This window comes from Dicentrarchus labrax, unplaced genomic scaffold (assembly GCF_905237075.1).
Source record: "Dicentrarchus labrax unplaced genomic scaffold, dlabrax2021, whole genome shotgun sequence".
NCBI classification, from domain to species: domain Eukaryota; kingdom Metazoa; phylum Chordata; class Actinopteri; family Moronidae; genus Dicentrarchus; species Dicentrarchus labrax.
The window spans coordinates 10,599,543-10,622,414 of NW_026136711.1; the positions used below are offsets into that span (position 1 = coordinate 10,599,543).

At 42.5% G+C, this 22,872-nt stretch overlaps 1 protein-coding gene across 9 annotated transcripts in view; it reads left to right on the forward strand.

Annotated features, from left to right (window-relative positions):
* The window catches only part of foxp1b (forkhead box P1b), a 145,262-nt gene that overhangs the window by 91,947 nt on the left and 30,443 nt on the right, over positions 1–22,872 (forward strand). For 6 of the 9 annotated variants that reach the window (XM_051414121.1, XM_051414122.1, XM_051414125.1 and 3 more), the window contains 3 exons: positions 1,879–2,013; positions 20,292–20,429; positions 20,697–20,810. In XM_051414121.1, the coding sequence (XP_051270081.1) occupies positions 1,879–2,013; positions 20,292–20,429; positions 20,697–20,810 (387 nt within the window). The remainder of the gene's footprint in view (positions 1–1,878; positions 2,014–20,291; positions 20,430–20,696; positions 20,811–22,872) is intronic. The other 3 variants (XM_051414124.1, XM_051414126.1, XM_051414129.1) reach the window with 1 other exon arrangement.

The following is a 22,872-nucleotide window of genomic DNA, read 5'->3' on the forward strand; positions in this document are numbered from 1 at the left end:
ACAACTTTGATATTTGGCTTCATACTGAAATATCTTGTTTTTAAATATATTATTTTTTTGTGAGTGGAAATCAAGGTGATTTTTTTTCTCCAATAATAAAAATTTAAAAAACTACTCTTTCAAATAATTTATTGAAACAAAAGGCCTTTTCAGATGTCAAGGACTTTTATTAACAGTTTTTACCATTTTAAAATATTGGTCTGTCTTTAACAATTAAACGGCTTTATAATGTGATGAAAGAATATCACCACACTCCGTACGACTGCGAGACAATATTTCCTCGTGTTAGTATTTTTCCGATCCCCTCACTTTTGTCACCTCAGTTCACGTCGTGTTTTTGTTTCCGATTTTTTCAGATTATAAGTTTCTCTGGAGAAAAAGCTAAAAGCTTAAAATGTAAATATTGCTATGCGGAGTGTGGGAGTCAATCTTGCTCACGTAGTTCTTAGTTTCAATTTATACACTTTCTTTATGAGTACACTTGCTTGCGGGGGGTTCCCCCTCCAGAAATTTCAAAGCAGAGGACAATTAGGCATGCAGAATGAGATATGTTGCTCTACCGTCATTTATCTTTTCACGAGAGCTCGGAGAAAGACAGAGACGGACAGAGAGAAGGAGAATTTATGTACTTTAAAGTTAAGCTTGGTGAGATGCCAGGAGTGTGGCCTCTTTGTAGCCTGCGGTCATATTTATGCCTCATGATGTCATCCGACAGCCGTGTGTTTGGGAAGGTCAACACATACACCCACATGCAGACCATCACACAGCTGTTTGCTCCAACCCCCTAACTGTCTCTACCCTTTCTGTCTTAAAGTATTGTCAGACTTTACTGGCATTAAGACCAGTTCTTATAGTTCTCTCTATCCTTTCATCCGTCCACAGAGCTTTCTATTTGCCCTTTCCCTGCAGATATCTTACTTTCACACAGTCTTTTCACAGGTTTCACTCACTCGTTCACACGTCGCTCTAACTTTTTTCCTTTTTCTTGCTCTCTCTCACTATCTTCTTGTTAAACATCCCACCATTTACTTGCACAATTTCTGAACTTCTAAAATAATCGACTGGAGGACTTATAGATTGTCCGTCTGTGAGATGAGCTTGGATGTGGCCCCGACTGTTTGTTTAATTGTGGGAGCAATCGTCTGAGGAACATGGAAAGAATGAGCCCAGTTATTTACCCAGATGGTTTACTGGTGGAGGTGTGAGGCTGGCCAGCTCACTGTGGGAACACAACGCTTGCTTTTCTTGGTATCACTGACCGTTTTCAAGACCACTGTGTTTTTTTCCCCCAGCTCTCTCCAGCTTTGTTTGCTCTGGATGGCATGTTTGATTATTTATCGTAAGGGAAAAGGGAGTAGCTGGAGCAATAAACATGTGACTGCACTGTATTTTGTTTTCCACTGAGAAGGCCGTGTCCTTTAACAGATATTTGAGGCAGCCATAAAGCCTTTTATTTGGGGAGTTTGACTGAGCTAAAGGAGGATCAAAAGCACTGATTAGTGTCTTTGTGACAATTTGTGTTTGCTGTAAACTTATCAACAGATAAATATTTCTTCTGGATGGCTGCAGTTGATTTTTTTATTTTTTTTTGCTCTTCTCCCTGTCTGTGAATATGTTTTGACATCTGATCATTGTTCCCTGTGTGTTTGTGGAAGGCTTGTTTATGCCAGCCTTAGATTTATGACTCTGAATTGGAGAGTATGAAAAGATGGTCTGTAGTGTTTGTTTGTTATCTATCAGAAGGCCAAGGGAATATTATTGTAAGGGGATACAGCTGCTCCGATAATAGGCATCAAAGGGTTCTCAAGAGGCTTTTAACATATCTACTTCTAGCATTTCAATTTTTTTTTAATCTTTATACGTATTTCTCTCTATTAGGCTCTCCAAGTGGCTCGGCAGATACTCCTCCAGCAGCAGCATCAACAACAGCAGCCCCAGTCGCAGCAACTGCAGTCTCAACATAACACCGGACGCAAATCCCCCAAAGCCAACGACAAGCAGCAAAGCCTACAGGTACCGTGAATATGTTGTCATTCTCAGACTCTTTCTTATTTATTAACTCATGATTATCTGATGGCTCAGTTATTTGACTTTGCGGTTGTTCCAATAAAAAAAAAGAAGTGAACTTATGCAACTCTCTCTAGAACATAGTGTGCGAGAAACAGCGCTAGACTAAGTTCACAAACAGGAAATTAATATTGGCAGTGCAACATTTGCAGTTATGTGTGCTCACGCATTATGTGTCATTTAGCAGCACACACACACACACACACACACACACACACACACACACACACACACACACACACACACACACACACAATAAACCATGTGTCTTGACATAGAATATTAGAAGCAGCAGTGTGTAGAATTGGGCACTGTTGAGAACATATATAAGCCAGAATGTTAGAAAAGCCTCTGTGTGGCCAGTTTAGATCACATGAGCTCACCCAGTAGCGCCAGAATGATTCCAGGGCAGCAGCACATGTCGGCATGTGTGGCTGATCCTGACCTCTGTAGTAGAAAGGCCTTTTTCTATCGACTGCACTTAGTTCAGGAGGTGCGTGGCCTTGGGTAAAATCTGGAAAAGTGTGGAAATGAGGTAGAAGAAAAGGGGGAAATGAGAGGAGCTTCATTCCTCCCACAGAGAAGTGAGTCGGGTCAGGCAGAGGAAACTCCATGCTTTCCCTCTTTTCATCACTGTTCCACACACACACACACACACACACACACACACACACCCACACACACAGCAGAAATGAAAGAGGAGGCAGGTCCCTACCACCAGCAGCAGGAGGTGCTATAGAGCAGCCCACAAGCAGGGGTGGATGATGCAGGTGGGGGAAAAAAGCGAGGGGTGGGAAAGTGTGAGGGTGGGGAGAGGTAAAGAGGCGGTGGGACAGTTATTTGGACAGCCTTTGTGGTGCAAATGAAAAAAACATCTTTTTTATTTTTCATCTTGTTCTGCTTTTAATATGAACAACGCTGCATATCTGATGCAATATTTACGTTAATTTCAGATCAGCTGCCTCAGAGATGTATATCTTTGTTTGAACAAGGAGCGGTTGTTTGTGTCAGTGTGAAATTGCAAACGACTTCAGGGCATATTTGGTAATTAATACGGAGGCCCTGTTCTCTATGTGTGTATATATATAATATTTAATACCCTTACTATCCCATTGGGGGCCCTTTTTAATGAGCTATTGTAGCAGCTAGGTCTAATGTCAGGTTGAGAAAAAGCCTCTTTGTTGTGCAGATGTCTTCGGAATAGCTCCAGCGGATGAAATATGACTGTGATGACCTTTCAGTTGTGTGCATATTTGTCAGGATTCAAATAAGTTGAAAGGATCAAACTAAACAGTTTCCCCAGCCTGGCAGGGAATTGTGCTGCAGAGGTCAACAGAGGGGACCACAACGGCAGATTCCAGCGTACAGCCAGTTGTTGGTACATAGTGAAGTACTAGACCATCTCCTGCAGACAAAGACAAAATTAAAATTCTAATTTATTAATGTATACAGAGAGCTTGGCCAAGCTGTCACTCAGCTATTGAAAAGAGAGTCGGGCCCTTTCCCCCCTGCTTCCCCCTCCCCTCCCCTCTCCTGCCCGGTTCTTGTGAAGAGAGCGCAGGCTTGCTGTAGTATCTAACTAACACTGTAAATTGCCTGCTCTCTAATGTTGTATGTTACATTTTGCAGGGTTGAAACTGCCATTATGAAAAAGCCACAGGTCCAGACAAGTGTTTGTTTATCTCTGAATTACATATTCTGCTAATTAAACACCCCCCCCCCCACACACACACACACACACACACACACACACACACACACAGCTTAAAGCCAAGCATTCATACATAAACATCAGATAAACATCAGTGTGCCGTTCTGTGTGAGGATGTATTACATTTGTTTTTCTTCTTCTCATGGTTTTCTGGTGGTGAGATTTCTCTTGTTTTTTCTCACATTGTGTCTCTCTCTCTCTCTCTCTCTCTCTCTCTCTCTCTCTCTCTCTCTCTCTCTCACTCAAACACATTTTGTGAAACACCAGAGGGTAACGGTCTGAGTCTCATCTCACTTCCTCTTTTAAGAACAAACCCGTGCTCAGAGGAGCCCCCTTCACACACAACATTCACTATCTCCATCACACGGCCTGGATAATGATTCTCTGTTGAGCTGGACTGGGTCATCAAAAGACATGATCCAACAATTATTGGGCTGTGTAGTAAGCTGACACCCCATAAAAGCACCTGATCTGCGGACGCGGCTCCATTCATCTCAGCGGTCTTCCCATTAGGCAAAAGGAGATGTGCAGAGAGACTTTTACTCATTTGGAGATGTGACTCACTTTCCAATTCATTCTTACTCAAGTCAAAAATAATGAAGCACAATATATACAGAATATCTGAGAAAAAAAAATGACCTGCATAGAGTAGTAAGGGGGGGGGGATATGAGTCAAACAAGCCTCAGAATCCTTGATCAGCATTAAATGGCTCTTTGGTTTTATAGCTCCAACAGGGGTGCCCCCCCACACACACACACCCTCACCCCTACACCGCCCACCCCTGCCTCTGGATGAAGATGCCTCCGCTGTATACTCGGCAGCCTAGAGGCGCTTTAATCAAATGAGATATACAAACAGCTGCTACGCAGGCAGGAAAGCAGCTAAACATACTTGACTGGTCAAAAAGCCAGTAAATTACATTGACAGAGTGACACGTGTGATTAAAAGAATTCATGCAGCTTTTACCTTTTGCGCTTCACACCTACAGTGGCACGACAACGAGAGCCGGCAACTCCCACCCCGCTAATTACCATTATCAGTGAAATGGTAGGGTTTGACTCATTAGTTCCATGTGCATTTAATTAGAGGCAGGCTGAAATTGGATTTAACTTATTACTTTTTCATGGATCACTTTCTTGTCATCACTTCAAATTGGATTGCAGCCCCAGGTAACTAATTATGCCAGCCGCAGGATCAGGAGTGGAGAAATAGGTAATTAGGAACAACACTGTCGGACCCTCGCTGATAGTCCACCAGCACCAAGGTGGGAGGAGGGGGGAAATTGAAGCTCGTTTGTGGCGTTGCTCACGAGCCAGGCTGGTTAACTACACCTCATTGCAAGAGATCCTAGGTAGGCATCCACCTCCTACAGGGGATTATGTGGCATTCAGCTGGGCCGAAGATGTTGTGTCAACATGGTGTCTTTGCTATCAGTGTAATGCCCAGATTATGCTTGTTTCCCCATCTAGGAATGTGCCTGAGAATGGCCTTCATTATTCATGTCACTGGTACAGTGTGAGGAATGGCCAGCAGCCAGCTGAAGTTCCCTGTGTGGACGCTGCTTGAATGACATTGACTGGTTTCTGCCTGTAGTACGTCTGCGTCTGAGTGTAATGAGAATACATGAATAGTCAGTTTGAGGAGAGGCAGGTGGATAATGTAGGAAAGTAAAGATATGCTTAACACATGCAGCTTCAGTTTAAGGCAGTTTTTACTTGCGATTAAGAGCAGAGGTTCTTATAGAGAAGAATAAAGAAAAATGATAACGTGACATTACTGACTGTTGAGAGCTTTCTTGTTTCATCTTAAAGAATTTGAAGCTCAGCGAACATCTCTAGCCCTTGGCTTTCATTGTTTGTTTCATATTTATTGTAGTTACGTTATGGCCTTTTTGTTTTTAAATCAGAAACACTATTCAGAATTTTCTGATAAATTTTGCATTGAACATTTTCATGATGTCAAAGGTGCATCACTTGTTATTCTTCAGACACAGAGAAACTACTGATAATGTTTCAAAACCATGCCAGCAGACAATTTTCTTATCTATACTATTACCAGTTGAAGCCACAATCCACACTTCTTACTTCTCCTTTCCTTTTTCATTTCTTCTTCTTTTCTTTTTCCCCTGCTCTCTCCCTGTGTTTTCACACCATAGTGTACAGCCTCATAGAGGGCATCTCCAGGTCAAAAGATAATGTCTTTTCAGTTTACAGGATGAAAGCCTTTTAAGTTGTAGAGCTCCCCCTCCATCGCCCCTCCTCCCCACGTTTGCTCTTCACATCCTTCATTTGCGGTCTGTTGGGGGGAAGCGTGATGTGACACAATCCAGGGGCCAAGCCTCTGTCTGACAGGACGGGGAGAAGCCGCCGGCTCTCTTTCTCTCCCTCTCCTACTGTTTTTGCAGTAGGCCCGTGGCATTGTCCTGACACATGTATACCACAGCGCTCCAATCTGTAAGTCATTAGAGCACTAGGCCGAAGCCTGTCAGCTGGAGCTCAGCCAGTGCTGCGGGGCGATCTGAGGCAGCATTTGCGAGGTGTTCCCGCAGCCCAGTCGGCCAGTGGCCCAAAGTGGCACGGCAGTGGTAGCCCACCGGCGAGGTGACGGTGAGCACAAGGCTGGATTAATGTTCTGGGTTAGTTGCTGTGAGATAAAGATTTACTTTATGCAAGGGAGACCTGGCCAAGGCGACAGGATTTGTATATTCCAAAATATATTGGAAGAATTTTAGATGAGAAAATAACACTGACAGGAAGAAAAACAGCACAAGAAAAGAAGTGCTGAACATAGAAAGTCAGGGGGAGTGGTGGCACTCTCTCAAAATGCTGAACCAAATCAAAGCATTGCCAATTTCTAATTGATTCACTTAAAGACTGCTTTAAGCTTGCCAAGATTAGCCAGTCTATTAAAGTTCAAATCTCTGCCGGTTGTGCAAGACACAATTCACAGAGTATGTGGACATAACCACATACCACCCAACAGAAGTGTAGAGATAGAGAGATAGAAGTGTACAGTTTGTACTGTTCGGGCTGAAGTGTATCTATACTTAAGGAATAGTTTGACATGTAATTTGAAATATGCATATTCACTTTCCAGTCAGGAGGTAGATGAGAAGATTAAAATCACTTTCATGTTGGTATGGTAAACATGTAGCTGTCAGTTAGCCTGTAATTTAAGGAAAACTAAACTAAACTATAGTATAAAGAAGACACCACCATATGCATACAATCAGAGTTCCACTTTTTTTTATGCAACCAAAGCAGTGGGATCATTTATCATAGTCCCTGTAACATCCAACAGCGTAGCCCCCAGTTTACATCACTGCTATCAGTGGTTGGGGGTTTAAACACAAAAATTGATACAGTGGTTTTGATAATCAATACAGTATCACAAAACAAAAATATTGTGACACTCAAGTGTATCATATACCTTATATAAATATACACACATGTATATAATGTGTTATTTACTGTGCTCTAGAGGGGCTGGTAGGTGGATTTTGGTAAATCCACCAACCGATTTTGGACTAAGCCAGGCTAGCTGTTTACCCCTGTTTCGAGTCTTAGAAGGAAAGCTAAGCTAACCAGCTGCTAGCTATAGTATCAAATATAGTGTTCAGACATGAGAGTGATAAACAGCCAAGATGTCAAACTATTCATCTGAGAGCATTGTTTTTTTTCCTGAATAGTATTCTTGACATTGTTTTGCTGTCCAGGACGTGCTGTTGCCATCAGTATTTTAGGGAAATATCATTTTGAGTAGCTCCCCTATCAGTCTGCAAGGTGTCTCCAACAGAAAAATCCCATAATCTATCAGTTATGGGTGTGATCCTGAGAAGGAGTTCATCTTTTTGTGTTTGTAAAAAGTCTCAAGGTGATGCTGTAATGAAACCTCATTGCGTTGCTTTGAGGTGATACAATCTGTCAGGAATGATCAACACGACACCGTGACCGGTGCTCGCGTGGAACCCCGGGATCAGGCCGTCTCTTTTGCTGCTTGTTTTCCTTGTCATATTGTAAAAATGTATTATGTGTACTGTATAGATTAGAACCAGGTTTTGGGATAATCCTGTCAGAATGAAGTCATCTGTCCCAATTCCACACAGCCAAGCAGAGACTTGGGTGGGGGGTGGGCTGCTGTGTTAGGAGCTCTCTCCCAGCCAAGACGATGACTGTCGAATTGACTCCAGTCACAGCGCTGGGAGCCACTTACTATTTCCAGGACCCTCTTTTCATTTTAGGCCTGATGTTTCCCTTCAAGCAGTGAACCCTCTCAACCCTCAACCCCACTCAGTCATCCACCCAGATACACACACACATTTCCCCTTAAAATTTGTTGTATCTTTGTGTCATCCTCTGGCACTATATCTTGATGTCAAGCGTGTGTTGTTTGGAGTGATTCACACGCCCTTTGCAGAGGGTTGGAAGGATGGATGGATGCACAGTCAACCATAGCATTAATAAACACTCACAGCTATGCAAGGTGCAGTCAAGTTAGCATCAAACCACGATGCAGTTTCTCTTTGGGTGTTGTCGCACACTTTTGACAGCTTTGGCGATTCTCTGATTCCTTTTTCACTTTTTGTTAAGAGTTGGAAAGAGAGATATTGTCTCACTCAGACAGCCTGAGAGAGCTCCAGAGACAGAAGGGCCTTCAGCTACATGAGGACATAATTTGGAGCTGTATTTTATGTTTGTGTTGGACATTGTACAGTAAACCGTCTCAGTGCACAGACCGAGTCGTCCGTGTAGCTACGCCCAATCTGCAGAAGGCTTCAAGTCAAAAGTAGCATTAGTTTGCTGTTGCATTTTAATTTTGCCTTATTGGTTAAAAGAAATTCAAGTGCTCATCTATGTCTATTACCCCCGGGAATGTTCCTGAGGAGTTTTATTGGTTAGTGTTGGAAACAGGACAGGCTAACAAATACTGCTTAATAACACCACAGAAAAGGTTAGCTAAACAGTTAATCATAGTGGTTAGCGGTGCTGTAGGCTTACTGCGTGTCCTACATTTAGAGTCTTCCTTAAAAAGTGATGACAAGAGCCACCCACATACAAACTTGCTTGTATTCTGCTAGAAACTATGTCATTCTAATAGTAAATCTCATATATCCGTGATTGCAAGCCTATAAATTACAATATCATCTAATTAAAATAACACACAAACTTTTCATGGCCTCAGGTTTAGTGGTCAGGTTATTTTTATCTCCACAACCCTCACAGAGCCATTGTTGTTGCTTATGAAAATACAGTTTTCTGTATATTAATATGGTTTCTGATTTAAATCAAAGATGAATCAATCGCCAAACAAGACAAGGCAGAAATTCCCCCACCTCCTTATGTTGCTCAAACCCAAAAGTACTCTTGTTTTGACTAAGTGAAAAACCACACTAGACGGTTCACGCTGAACTCCGTTATACAACGGCTGGCATATCACCTCAGGAAATATTTTGCAACTACAGAGTTCGCATGTGCTGACTAAACAATGTGTTCCTGAATACTGAAATTAAAAGTAAATAACCAAACCCATATATAATAGACCAGGAGGAACACGGTGACTCAGGCGTGACTTACTGTAACTCCATTCTGCTTCGGGTGATAACCTCATTCACTCTAAATATGACTTATTCCAAGTATCAGAGGGAGTATTGGTGGGTTGCAAATGTTAAAAGAGTTCTCTGTCATGTTGCTACAATGGAAATACACCACCTTTAAACAGGGCTTTTTAAAAACACAACACTAACAATAAATACAACTATTAAAATAATTAAACACTTACACTTGAGTTACAAACAAGGGTACAAAAAAACACTAAATATAAAATATATGCAGTTTGAATGACATTATCAGTCAAGTAAAACAAAAGCCAGTGTGTTAAACTTTGATGCAGTGAGCAGTTAAAAATGCGCCCTGAATGGAAAAGAGCAAATCACCTTTGGTTTTGTAATACTTGACTTCAGAATAGAAAAACAGAGGAACTATTCCACCTCTTCAAAAAGGTTTCTGTACTGTGGTTTTTCTGTGTGCTGTCAGTGCAAGTGAGTGGGTCACCAAACTCAGATGTAAGATCTCTCTGAACTGTGCGAAGTTTTACTGTAGTTTGGGGGGAAAAAAGTAGTTGATAAGTTGGTTGATTTATTTCGGTGATGAAATGATTTGCTTCTCTTTTGACTTTGAGAGGGGACACTGGGGAAAAAAATTGAGAGAAATAATAGAAAGATCACATATTATGGTACCGTTGTGGATCTAAAAGGTATTTTTGTTGCCTTGGCAATATTATATAGAGCAGCTGTTATTTATATAGGTCCCACACCTGCCCTGCTGACTCCCACCATCAGTAAACAATGATTTACTTTACACCCACGCAGGGAAACAGACCGTGTTTGTTTTCTCATGACAATGGTCCAGGTCACCAGAGCCTTTCAAGAAAAGGAATGACTGTAGTTTTGTATTTTCCTGCACTTCCTCTCCACTTCTCTCTCTTCTCTTTGCGTAGTAGCAGTAAGACACTGGTTGGCATGCCGGCGCGGCTTATCCACTGGTTGTGTTAGTGTTTTGGGAAGGCTTTGTAATTGGAGCCGAGTCGTTATCTTTAGCCAGAGCCGAGCTGAGCAGAGCCCAGGCCAGACCAGACATTAACTCATACTTTCACTCTAACTCAAGCAGGAAATGGGAGTATTTTATAATGTCATCCACTCTGTCATGAACACAATCGCTCAGTACTCTCTGTAAACTATCACAGGGGACGCCGGTTCAAGGCTCAAGGATATTGATGTTTCTCTGTTCTCAGGGCAAGAAAAAAAAAATCTATATAGCGTGTGTATCACATCGACACATATGTGTAATTATTTTACATGGCACAGGCACAGAGGCAATGGATTAGAAAGACAGTGTGTGAGAGGAGAAGCTTGAACTGTGCGTCTGCTAAATTTATCATGAGGCCTTTGGGAGCGTTGAAATGAGAACAGTGGCCTATTACTGCTAAGAAGGTGTTTTATTGAGAATACGCCGACATACCACCCCAGGGAGAGTGCCGGGGGAGAAGAGTGTGGCCATAGCCTAAACCACTTTGTGCATGTGTGTGTGTCGAGTGCGTGCATGCAGTTGTAAGCAACGTGCCTGCACGTCACTGTCTTTTTGTGTGTGAGCCGTCTTGATGGTGTCAGATAGAAATAAAGGCGTCCTTTTCTTCCACTTAATTATTCACTATGAAATGTATTGGAATTGTCACTTTTGACACTTGAGGTGTCCCAGTCAATAATTTATATAGGTCAGGCCAGCTTAGTAGGGCTCATTGTTAGTTATTAGCAGATGAGAGCAGTGGCTTGTTATGCAGGCGCTCTGTTTATTTTACCAGTGTGTTTGTGGACTGGAATGCGTCCCATGAACATTCCTTCATCCTTGGCCAAGGGTTTATAGCTGTTGATATGAGCTGTGTTTTAGAGCTCTGTTATTCAGCTCTGTGTTTATTGTCATGATAATTAACAAAGTGAGGTGTTAATCTCGCCTCATGCCTTTCCTCTAATTCTTTGTTAAGTGGGTTGCACAAGTTAGTGAACCTGGTTTTATTGTTATTACTTAAAGTAGGTCTGATTAACAGCACATTGTTCTTTATATTTTTTATGTATGTATAGAATGAAATGTACTCACAGTTGACAGTTGGATAAATACTGCTAAAGGTAAGATATGTTCAGTTAGAAGCTTCAGGCTTCTTATCCTGCCTTCTCTCTCTCCTGGTGACTTCAGTAGGATCTCCAGTAGGTGGCAGAGTCCTGTTTTCCTCTCCTGTCTTCTCCCCTTACCGGAGTGCACATGGGTGTTAAAGAGTGTGATGATATTATGACAGCTAATTGCTCTCATTGGGATGGAGTTGGATGGATTGCTTGGTAGCTGGTGTAATGTTAGCTATTAATGTAAGTGGTTTTAGCTTGTCTGGGGCCAAATTGTAGGATAAGCGTTTAAAAACTGAGGAAAAAGTTTATGCTGCTGTGGTTGATTTTATGACCAAGCACACACAAAGTTAATATATTGCAACTTGTTGCGTGCATAACATTAGTGGAGGAAATACAAGGCAAAACAAACTGTTCTGATAAATACATAATTTTTGACTTAAATAAAATACATTTGTTATTGTCTCAGCTTGAGAAATTTGAAAAGGAAGAAAAAGTCTAAATAACTACAAAGAATTATTTGTGCATTTGTTGTTTTCAGCATGTGAAATGAGTTGTTTCTTTGTTCCAACACTGTAAACAATTCCATTTAGCAGAACAATAAAGGGGCTGATAGCGGGGGCCAGCTTTCTTTCTTTCCGCTGGATAGCTGTGTTTACTTATCTGTTGTTTAATTAAAGGGCCTCTTTTCTTTAGGCTCCCATTGTTTCAATTGCACGGCCGGAGTCCCGGCAGGGGTCAAAGGGTTAACAGCCGTCAACTGTGTCTTTTTCTTCTTTTTTTTTTCTTTAAAGGGGCCCCCACACAAAGGCACGGGTTCACCTGCAGCCCAGCCCGCGGCTTCCCTATTGTGTGGCCCCATTTGAATTGATTATGTTTAGAGGGCTGGTTGTGATTGGTGGAGAAGGGCGTGGTTGATTGGATAGTTTTGTATCTTGTCAGCCAGGGAGCAACCTTGCGCGTGCAATCTGTCTGTATCCCGAGGAAGGTTGGAGACTCCACAGCACAGCACAGCACAGCGGCGCTTGTTCTTAGCCTCCCTGCCTGCCAGCCTGTGTGCCTCTACCTCTCCCTATCGCTCTCTCTCTCTCACTCTCTCTCCCTCTCTCTCTCTTTCCCTCTCCGCTCTGCTCTCCGCTCTGCTTCACTCCACACCGCGTGGCCCAGCACTCTGTTTACCCTGCCAGCTAAATGGAGTTTGTCAGGTTTGTCAATATGATTGATTTCTGTGATTTTGCCAGCTTTCTTGTGTTAAAAAAAAAAAACTTGACAATTTAATTTGACCGGGGAAAAAGCGAAAAGGAGGCTTATTGTCTGTCTATTGTTGATGTTCTATCATTGTAATTGGTTAATTTTGTCATGCAGTTTGTATGAGTGGAGTAGTTATCCTGGTTTTACTTTGCCGTTGAGACGCTGACAGTTTACAGTCTAGTCCTGACAGGAGAGACACAGTAAGCAGGTGTCATGTACATTAGGTTTACTGTATCAGAATGTGTTGCATTTCAAAACAAGACTGTGTGGATTAGTAGCTTCTGTTTTTGTGTGTATTGTGCTGTTGATGGTTTTGAGCATTTTACTTTTAGTTCAAGCAAAAGTTTCTTTTGCTCTGCTTGTTTGTCAGTTACTGTGTTAGATACCTAACCATTTACATTAAGTTTCTGTCTGTCATTTATGCTGTTTGTTTAGTTTTGTTTACTTTGCTGATAGTGAGCTAACCAGTTGAGCAGGATCCGGTACTGCACTGTATGCTGTCTGAATTATGGAAAGTTCTAGGAAAAACAGGAGACAGGTTTGCCTTCTCTTTTACATTGTTGCTTTGCTCAGAAAATGGTTATATTATTTCTTTATTGTTGGAGTATTTCCAGGGTAAGGCATTTAAATAATGCTGAAGGTCTTTTATTTTCTGTTACACATTAGGTTTTGCTGCTTGTATATTTAGTGATGAATTGTTCCTCTGAGTTAATGAGTGCTGGTCAGACTTTGCCTGCTCTCAGGCTATGGCCTGGACTAATCCTCACTCTCCTCATGGTGTCACAGTGAATTAAGACAGGCTGGCACAGCTCTATATTTGACACCGTCACCACAAAACCACGTTAGAGACACGCTGTCACTCCAAATGTCATCGCTCATATCTTCCTGAAAAGTTAGAGTGTGTGAATGTTTGTACGTGCATGTGTGTGTTTGCGTGTGTCTTTACTTGCAACAAAGGGATTGCGGAGTGCATTTAGGAGGGAAAGTTGTGGTAATTTTCTTCCATTTTTTCTGCTGTCAACTTTGAGTCCTGTTTGAAAGCTTTGAGGTTTTACACAGAAGACAGCTATTGACTTTCTGTTGTTTAATGACCTCAAGTATTTTTATTGCAGTCATGTTTAAGTAATGCAACCATAGAAAAGACTCACATGTGATTAACTTTTTCAGAGTTGTCCTTTTGTTTTTGTCTGTTCGCACTCACCATTTAGCTGAAACTTTTTTTTTTGCGGGTGCAATGTTTCAGCACCCTTGCATCAGTGCTAAGGAAGTGGGTGCCTGAAAGAAAGCAGAGATGTAAGAGAGTAGTGGAGGAGAATATCAGATGGTTGAGGAGGGGGAGAGCGAAGCTTATACAGCGGCAGCGTGCACCGTAATGCCGTGCAGCTGTGCCGAGACTCGCAGTTTGGGAGAGCTGGAGTGCGAGCTGATTGGGTTGACAGTTTGTAATCAAAGTTGATTTATTGTTCATTAGTAGTGCATTAGCCCTTTCAGGCAGGGGCGTTATTTGTGCAGTGGCCTGTCAAGGCGAGGGGCTGCCAGCACCTGTCATTTCTAAACCATGACATAGGCAACCAGATATTAGCTGTGTACCCGGAGAGGGGGGCACAAGGGGGGTAGCCGCCAGAGCCTCACGGCTCGCCGGGATATCCTTTACAGGGACGGTCTCTGCTTTGTACCGGAGCAGGCAGGCAAGACAGAGAGGAGAGACGGGGGAATAGTTTAGCAGTGATATAGTGAGCCACCAGCTGCTCTCTGCTCTCTCCCTGGCTTTCTCTCACTAAAACATGTTTTTACTTGAAAAAGGCTTTCATTCATTTTTTTTTTTTAAGGGTCATTACTGCTCGGAGTGTGTGCGTCTCTGTTTCAGATTGGGAGATTAACTCTACACTTGAGATGCCATGTGTTTCAAAGGGTTGAGATGGTCGGATAATGATGAGATTACACGGTGTAGAGTGTTTTATGGCAGCAGGTCTTTTTCACCACTCGTCTCTGTCACAACCTATATATTTTAAAACAATAAGGGCTGTGAGGGTATTGACATGTTGCTCCTAGAAAATAAGGGTGGACCATTCGGGTTGTGTGTGGACATGAACAAGTTTGACATTTCCGGATTTTTAGTTAATGCCATAAACCTCGCTGCTGACTTTAAATATATTTTCTCTGTCTTTTTATTAATTGACTGTACACTTTTTATGAGTCACATAACACAACAACATTAAGAGTGTCAAGAAGCAACACAGTTTGTGGCCCTCTTGTCTGCCGTCATGGAAACAAGGATTAGTTTTGTGTTGCTGGTGTGCAGAGAATAGAAACAATTTGCACGAGGATGTGTCAGCCATTGTCTTTTGACTACGGTTTGATTTGAAAGGGATTTTAGAGGCTGTGATCTTAATTAAATCTCAACTGACTCAAATAATGCATCTGAAGACGTGCATCGTTGCGTAACTGTGTCGAGCTGGTAAACCATAGATCACGGGGGCACCAGTTCACCCCAACAGTGATTGTGAGGCGTTTCCAGGAAAGGTGAAAACAGCGGTGTGGAGGATAGTAGTCTTTGCCCCGGGGTTTGTGAACCAGGTTTCAGAACTCAGATGCCTTGTGGCTGTGAAATACACCCTTGGAGGTGTGGCTTGAAAGGTCAAAAAGAGTGACAGGACATTGAGTCACACATCAAATTGAAAGAGAGCTTTAGGTGATTTGTTTTTTGTTTTTTGTTTTTTTGTTTTGTTGTTTTGTTTTTGTGAACCTGAATATCTTTTTTATCTTGTTTGTGTTTGAAAAAGCTCAATTCTAAAACAAGTAAATATATATAACTGCATAACGTTTTTTTTTCATTGATTTTATTTATTGTAGAATAAAATAACAAATTATTTCCTGAAATACAAATTATCAATTTAGAATGATGGTGTTGCCCTATGTGTGTGTGTGTGTGTGTGTGTGTGTGTGTGTGTGTGTGTGTGTGTGTGTGTGTGTGTGTGTGTGTGTGTGTGTGTGTGTGTGTGTGTGTGCGCGGTGGTGGTGGGGGGTGCCCTATGTGCTCTCCCCTCAGCAGTGGTCACCTGCAGTGGTGGCTGCCTCTAGTGTGGGAAACAGCGTCCAGCTCGCAGCTCAGCTGTTATTGTTGGGGTGAGAGCTTGCTCACTTCGCCGTGCAGTTTGTTTGTTTAAACCCGACACTGGGACCAGCTCCGGCCAAAACCTGTTTGTTTGTAGTCGAGAAAGTTAATTAAAATGCAATCTCAACTTTTGTTTTTACAGTTGCTGCAAATCATTTGAGCCCCAGCCCCCCCTCGCCCTCGCATCCCTATACCTAATTCTGCATATATAGTGTATGGAGACAGAATGGGGCTGTGATTATCCTGTTTATCTGAGCTGTAAACATTTTTAAAGCAGCCTGATTGTGGATGACGAGGAAGGAATTAAGGAGGTCTTGACACTCTTAACACAAGTAGGGATGGGTGGCTGTCATGATTTTTTAAAATGTTTTAGGCTTACTGAAGAATCCAAAAAGTGTTGTTATGTACACAAATTATGTTTTGTAACAATTTATAAATCAACATTATTATTATTATTATTATATTATTATTATTATTATTATTATTATTATTATTATTATTATTATAGGAAAAGGTTATTGGTGTGAATATACTGCATCTATTTTCTAAACGTTCTCCACCTCAGAGATTTCAATCAACCTGAATGGGTAATATGGAATTAGTCTTTCCAGTCTTGCAGACGACTAATTATGTTCACACATCACTTAAGTACAATAGCTCCCGTGAAATCCTCATTTCGGCGACATTTTCATGCAGGAGATCATAGTCAGGATGGGAAGTCGTTTCCTTGCGCCACTGCAGGCCAAGGTAAAACAACAGCATCAAACGGACTAGGCTCTGTGATTTCTCTAGGGCTCGTTATTTCTTTCTTTTTCTTTTTCTTTTTTTTTTTTACTTCTCAATTCCATTTGATGCCCCTACAAAACAAGATGACCCCAGGGAGCACAAATGAAATTTTGATAATTCTGTCTCTTTCTTTTTTTTTTCCTTTCTTTTTTTTTCTTTTAACCAAGCTGCACCTTTGCGGCCAGTGAAACGTCTGTGTCGGTCTCGCTGACGTTCACCTCCTTGTCCCTCATTTCTGTTCCTCTTAATTGCCTCAGTGTCGGGGAAAGGGGCTATCTCACAGCCTCTTTCACCCCTACTCTTTTTCACCAGGCTTTGACCTCTGACTTGTGATAGGAGGGGGTGCTCAGGGAGCGTCTTCATTAACTCTGAATCAGTGACTCTCCTACGTTTTCAGATGTGCGGTTTGTGTTCCATCATTAGATTATCATATTTTGTGTTTTTTCTCTGGAGTAGTGATACACAAAGAGATGCTTACTGCAGGTGTCTTTTAGTGACAAATGCTTCCTATACTGTGTGTGTGTGTGTGTGTGTGTGTGTGTGTGTGTGTGTGTGTGTGTGTGTGTGTGTGTGTGCACTGATGCATAGTCAGATGTAGTATAGAGAATTATAATGTGAATGAAACGAAGGATCCCCATCTTTGATAAAAGGAATATTATGACATTGTTTTTAAATTGAAAAAAAATTGATATGTTTAAATTAACGATGTTTCATTTTATTTTTTAAATATTTTGTTATTTCATATACATTTCTTTACTGAATATACAGTGCAAGCATTTTCTTACTCCATATGGAAAATATGGTTTTGCTCCTGTTATGAGCTGCACATGTGCCTGTATGTGCTTGTGACAGTTAACATGCCTTAGTTTAGATTTGTGCATGTGTGTGTGTTTGGCCAGCAGGCCTGTGCTGGTACAGTATATTGCCTCCAGTCACTCTGCAGCTGTGTGAGAATGTTCCAGGTTTGAATGTTTATGTATGGGAGGCACCTGGAGAGCACCACACCTTCGCGAAATTCATAAACGTCAGCTATTTCTGGCATCCTCAGAATGTCCTCTTTTTCACACCCTCATATTGCTACAGTAGATTAGAGCTGGGCTTGGTGGATCCCTCCAGTTATTAGCCCAGTACGAGTCTCCTTTTAGACTATCTTTAGATGGTGATATATTTTGTGGATCATCTGGAGTCGTGATGTTATCCAAGAGATAAGGGAGTGCACCATATGGGAGTGCTCTAAATGGCAACTGGCGTCCTGTGTTTGCGTTAAATGGGCATGATACAGCGGCCAGGGCAATATTTTTCAGTTAAAGTGCTCCCTCCCGCCCTTCCTCTCAATAGGATCCAGTCTTAGGCAGATTTTCACTCCTTCAGCACAGGATTAAATGGTAGTAGTTACATTGATCAATAGGTTAAGAAGCATACAATCCCTCTTGTTGCTAATGACCTCAGTAGTAATGGGTAATAAAATGGGGGTCTGTAATAGCCTCTTGCTGGGGCTGTGCACAGAGGAAGCTGCTCTAGCTGTAGTTACTGTGAGCCAGACGCTTCTGACAAGGCGAAGTGTGAAAGCATGATGAGATATACACCCAAGGTGTAAAGAATTAAGACAGTTAAATTGAAGGAAATCTGTAATGAAATTGGCAGCTATTGAGAGCTGGTTAAGTGTGTAAAAATCTCTGTGTTAACTTGGAGTTTGCTCTCCCTTTTTTTCACATCACACTCTATATAATATGGCATGACAAAATGATTATACATTTGAAAATAAGACCAAATTTACAGCTTTAACACGGTAGTAAAAAATAGAGCATGACAAGTATGGAGTAGATTTTTAATGCTTGCAGATAAAGTAAAGCTTCAAAAAAAAAAAAGGGGGGGGGAGGCATTATTATTTATCCACGGTGTGCGCGGGGGGTAAATGTCATGTTAAGACAGGAACTATATATCACATCACGTATGGCGCTTGCATGTCACCAAGACAGGGCTGCTTGGTTGACCTTCAAAATAGTTCATCAGAATTAGCAATGCCCAGAAAAAAGGACTTCAGTGGATAATGACTGTGAAATTAGGAAATGGGAGGCCGGGGCTATGCAAATGACAGGACAAGTCATGTGCAAAAGTCAAGATGAACTGCATATTAAGACATAATACAGGGGGGAATTAATATTGCATTTTCCTCCTCGCGCTCCTACGCCTGGTGATGGCGATGAGAAATGTGAAGTGTGTGTTGGTCCTGGGTGGGGCTAAAAACCTCCTCCGTTCTCTTGAGGCTGGGAGAAGACAGCACAGTGTAGTCTGGCACTGCTCAATAAAGTTAACGGAGAGCATCAAAGCTGCTCTGTCCTATTTGACACCGCTGCCCTTTCCTCTGAATTTGCAGCACAAGCTGTTCATTATGGCAGTGCTTTGTTTTTGTTTTATGCTACAGTGGGGAGGATGAATAAGGTGATATGCATGCAGGGTGTGTGTCAAGAAAAGCCCCTTAGTTACCGGAAGAGGTCTTAAACAGCAAAATTACATTCAGAAATGCATGAAAAATTCAAAGGGTGTCATTAGCTATAAGGCGGCCACACAATTTGGGTAACCTTGGTGAAGACAGACTGTCACCCGCTATGTCCACTCTATCAGCTGCTGACATCAGCCCGGGAGACACAAAGCACATTTTAACACACACACTTACGCACATAATATATACATGCACGTACACAAAAGAAGGATCGCCAAAACATGTTAACAACTGCAAAGGCGCTGCACTATCAAGTTCATCTTAGTTGCCGTTTGTCATCCGAATGTCAAGGAAAGGAGCTTTTAATGGTATTGCACATCATAGCAGTGAGTGGCAGCATCCAGACACACTCTGAGTCCCCTATGCCGCCGGAGCAATTAAGGCACCCTGACAACTGTGGGGGCTCTTTCAGTGTCACAACAAATCACTTGTTTTGAGGAGTCATGCACTCACACCTTTCTGCTGGGAGTTAGTTAGAGGCCTGCGTGTTCTTCACCGTGGCTCCTCCTCCAGGCACTCTACATCTTCACAATAATAGATCGCTGTTGACAGCGTCTCTAATGAAATCTTCTCACATGACATGTCGTGCGTGCGCGATGAGCCAACCGCAGCATTTTTTTGAGGCAATCTTTTAACGTCCTCAGGTATGGCATATTTGCCCCTTTGTATAAACGGTGTGCCACAAGAAGCGGATGATAGCCGATGTTTTTGAGTGTTGTTGTGAGTAAGAGGGGAAAGTTGGAGGATGGAGGCTGGGGTGGATATACGCTGGACGTTTGCTCCACAGGCATGATCCACGCCTGGCTGTCTTGTGTCCTTTAACCCGCCTCAGTCTGGTGTGGTGTCATAACGGTTTGAGGGGTTGAAAATGTGTGTTTGTGTGTTTGTTTGAGGGCGTGTGCAGCTTGTAACACATCAAGATGACACTTGAGATGAATTAATAGAATCTAGTCTAAAGCAAGGGGCATACATTATATAATATATATTTATATATGTTTTTGTTGAGCAGTATTTGTCCCAGGCAACAGCTTTCAGTTTTTTCATATTTGATCAGAGTTTGTCAATAATGCCCAACCTTTTGACTATTGCATGCTGGGATAGGCTTTAGCCAACTTGGCTCGTATTTCCTGCATTAATTCTATACTGTGTTCGTTTTTTTTGACACGTCTCTGCTTGTTTTGTGTGCAGGTTCCAGTTTCAGTGGCTATGATGACACCTCAAGTGATAACTCCACAGCAGATGCAGCAGATCCTTCAGCAGCAAGTCCTGAGCCCTCAGCAGCTCCAGGTTCTTCTCCAGCAGCAACAGGCCCTCATGTTACAGCAGGTAATGTACTGCTGATATTCATGAGTCATTTTGTCGGACAAGGCCTCACACGTCTTGAATGGTGGATGTCACAGTTTCGAATAAAACCCTTCTCGTGTATAGACAGCGTCTCACAAAGATAAATTCACTTTGAACTGCTACCCTTGTCTCTTTTCACAACCCGCAAAGACAACATTCCTCAAAGTATTGAAAATTCTCACTAAACCCACTGCTGAGCTCAATATGACTGACACACACTCACGCGTCGCCTTCTTGTCTCTTCTGCAGCAGCAACTCCAAGAATTCTACAAGAAGCAGCAGGAACAGCTCCACCTCCAACTTTTACAGCAGCAGCAGCAGCAGCAGCAGCAGCATCATGCAAGCAGCAAGCAGAGTAAAGAGGTAGGTTGACATCATTCCCAACCGCCTGCCATTACCAAACCCGTTGGCCAGACAGAGCATGGAAGGCATGTGTGCTCCTTCCCTCAACCCCATCTGCTTCCAGACTGTGGTTAAAGCGGAGAGGAGGGGGGGTGGGGGGGAATCAAGTGCACTCATGCTTCTGATTAGCATGTCAGACTTGCTGGATAAATGGTAACAACTGACTGATACTGTGCTAAGAATACAGTGTCTCTTTCTCTGGAACCATCCGCACATTAAATGTGTAATATTTTATAGACCCTGAGCCTCAGTCCATTGTTTAGTTTTTTTCAAGTAAACAAGTGTCCTATGCAACAAAGAGATGACCGTTCCTGTGAGCCTCGTGTAGGACATAATGAAAGGCAGAAGGGAGAAAGGCAGGAACACAGAGCACATAAATCTGAGAGGCTTTTCTCGGTAATTAACATGGAAATGGCAGAGGAAGAGAAGGCATGTAATTGTGAGATATCAGTGCAGAGAGCGCTCCCAGCTTTGTTGCCTGTGTTGAGTTTTTTTTTTTCTCTCTCTCCATCTTTTTCGCTCTCTCACTCTCCTTCGCTCCCCTCCAGTACAGCAGGGCTTGCTCATAGGCAGCAGCTTAATGCGTGTTAATGACTGGGGGATACAGGCATCACTGTGGACAAAGCAAATTATTATTGTGCGGTCAGAAGAAGTTCAAAGACAATCTGGGAATATTTTTTTTTTTCCTCTTGTCCCCATTGAGTTCCATGTTTGGAGAGTGGAGGAAGCATAGAAAATTAAGCCCCGATGTTAAAAGCACACACATCCACGCATGCTCACGCTCACACACGTCCGTGTGCTGTCGAAGCTTCCAACTTCAAAGTCGTAGCTCCCTAATTAATGAACTGCGGGCTTCAGTTTGGACAAGTTGTGGCGTGATGCTCCCATAAATCAACATGACAGCAGAGCTCCTCGGCCTCAGATAGGGCCTGTCACCAAGTCGCATCTGATGTAAACAGTGGAGGAGCAAGGGAGAAAAGAGGGGGGAGGTGAGAGGCTGGTGGGGGGGAGGCAAGGAGGTGCAATTGATCAGTTGAATGGAGCATGAGAATAAAAGAAAAAACAACTTTTGAAGCATATTATGTATGATCACAGGAAATGGATGCAGCCTCGAGAGGCTCTCCCCCTCCGCCGATGTTTTCTTTCTCTCCCCATCCCTCTCTCTCTTTTCAGTCGCATTTTCTAGCAGCCATCAAAAGACAGAATAAGAATTACGCAGCGACTCCCCTGTGGCTGCCAGACAATAACCCCCTGTTGTTGCTTTGTGCCTCTTTTATTTTAAAGACATCAAAATTTAGTTTTTCAAAGATCTTTAACTTTATATTTGAAGCTTGACAATAAAGGCCTGCCAGTGCCACTCTTTATCATTTGTCAGCGACTGTATTTTTCTCTCCCTCGTGCCACTTCTTGTTAACCTCTTATTTGGTCTATTGGGTCTGGTTTTTTTTTCATGTGTCTGCATGCTGGGAGCGCACAGGAGCTCCTGTCAGCTGATGGGACCAGAAGAAAAAAAATGTGAAGGGGAGAGTGTTAAATTCATTTGCAATACTCGATTTTTCTTTCTTCCCTTTTTTCTGAAAAGCCACCCTCTATTTATTTAGCGTTTTGATGAAAGACATTGTTCCCTGTGAACTCCCACCCCCGTAGCACCATTATCTTTGTCTCAGGCTGTCAGGGAGAACAGAAAACCACTGAAGACTTGAAGAAACTTCTCACACACTGATGGAAGGGAGAAAACAAGCAACCACCTTTCATAAATAGCACAGATCAGAGAAGATCACAGGCCACCTGCATGCCAAATTTCACCTAGACCTCTGTGAGATCTCTATCACGTCTCTCTCTCACTTTTCCCTCCGCTCACTCCTGGGCTAGATCACACATGTGACTGTGAATGAACATGGTCACTCCTCAATTATGAACCTCCACCATCCACTGTCAACGCGCCTTCTCGCCCCTGATTGATCCGATGAGACGACCCGGCCCGCTGTAATACACCGGTGCTGCCCAGAGCTTTTATTTTTAG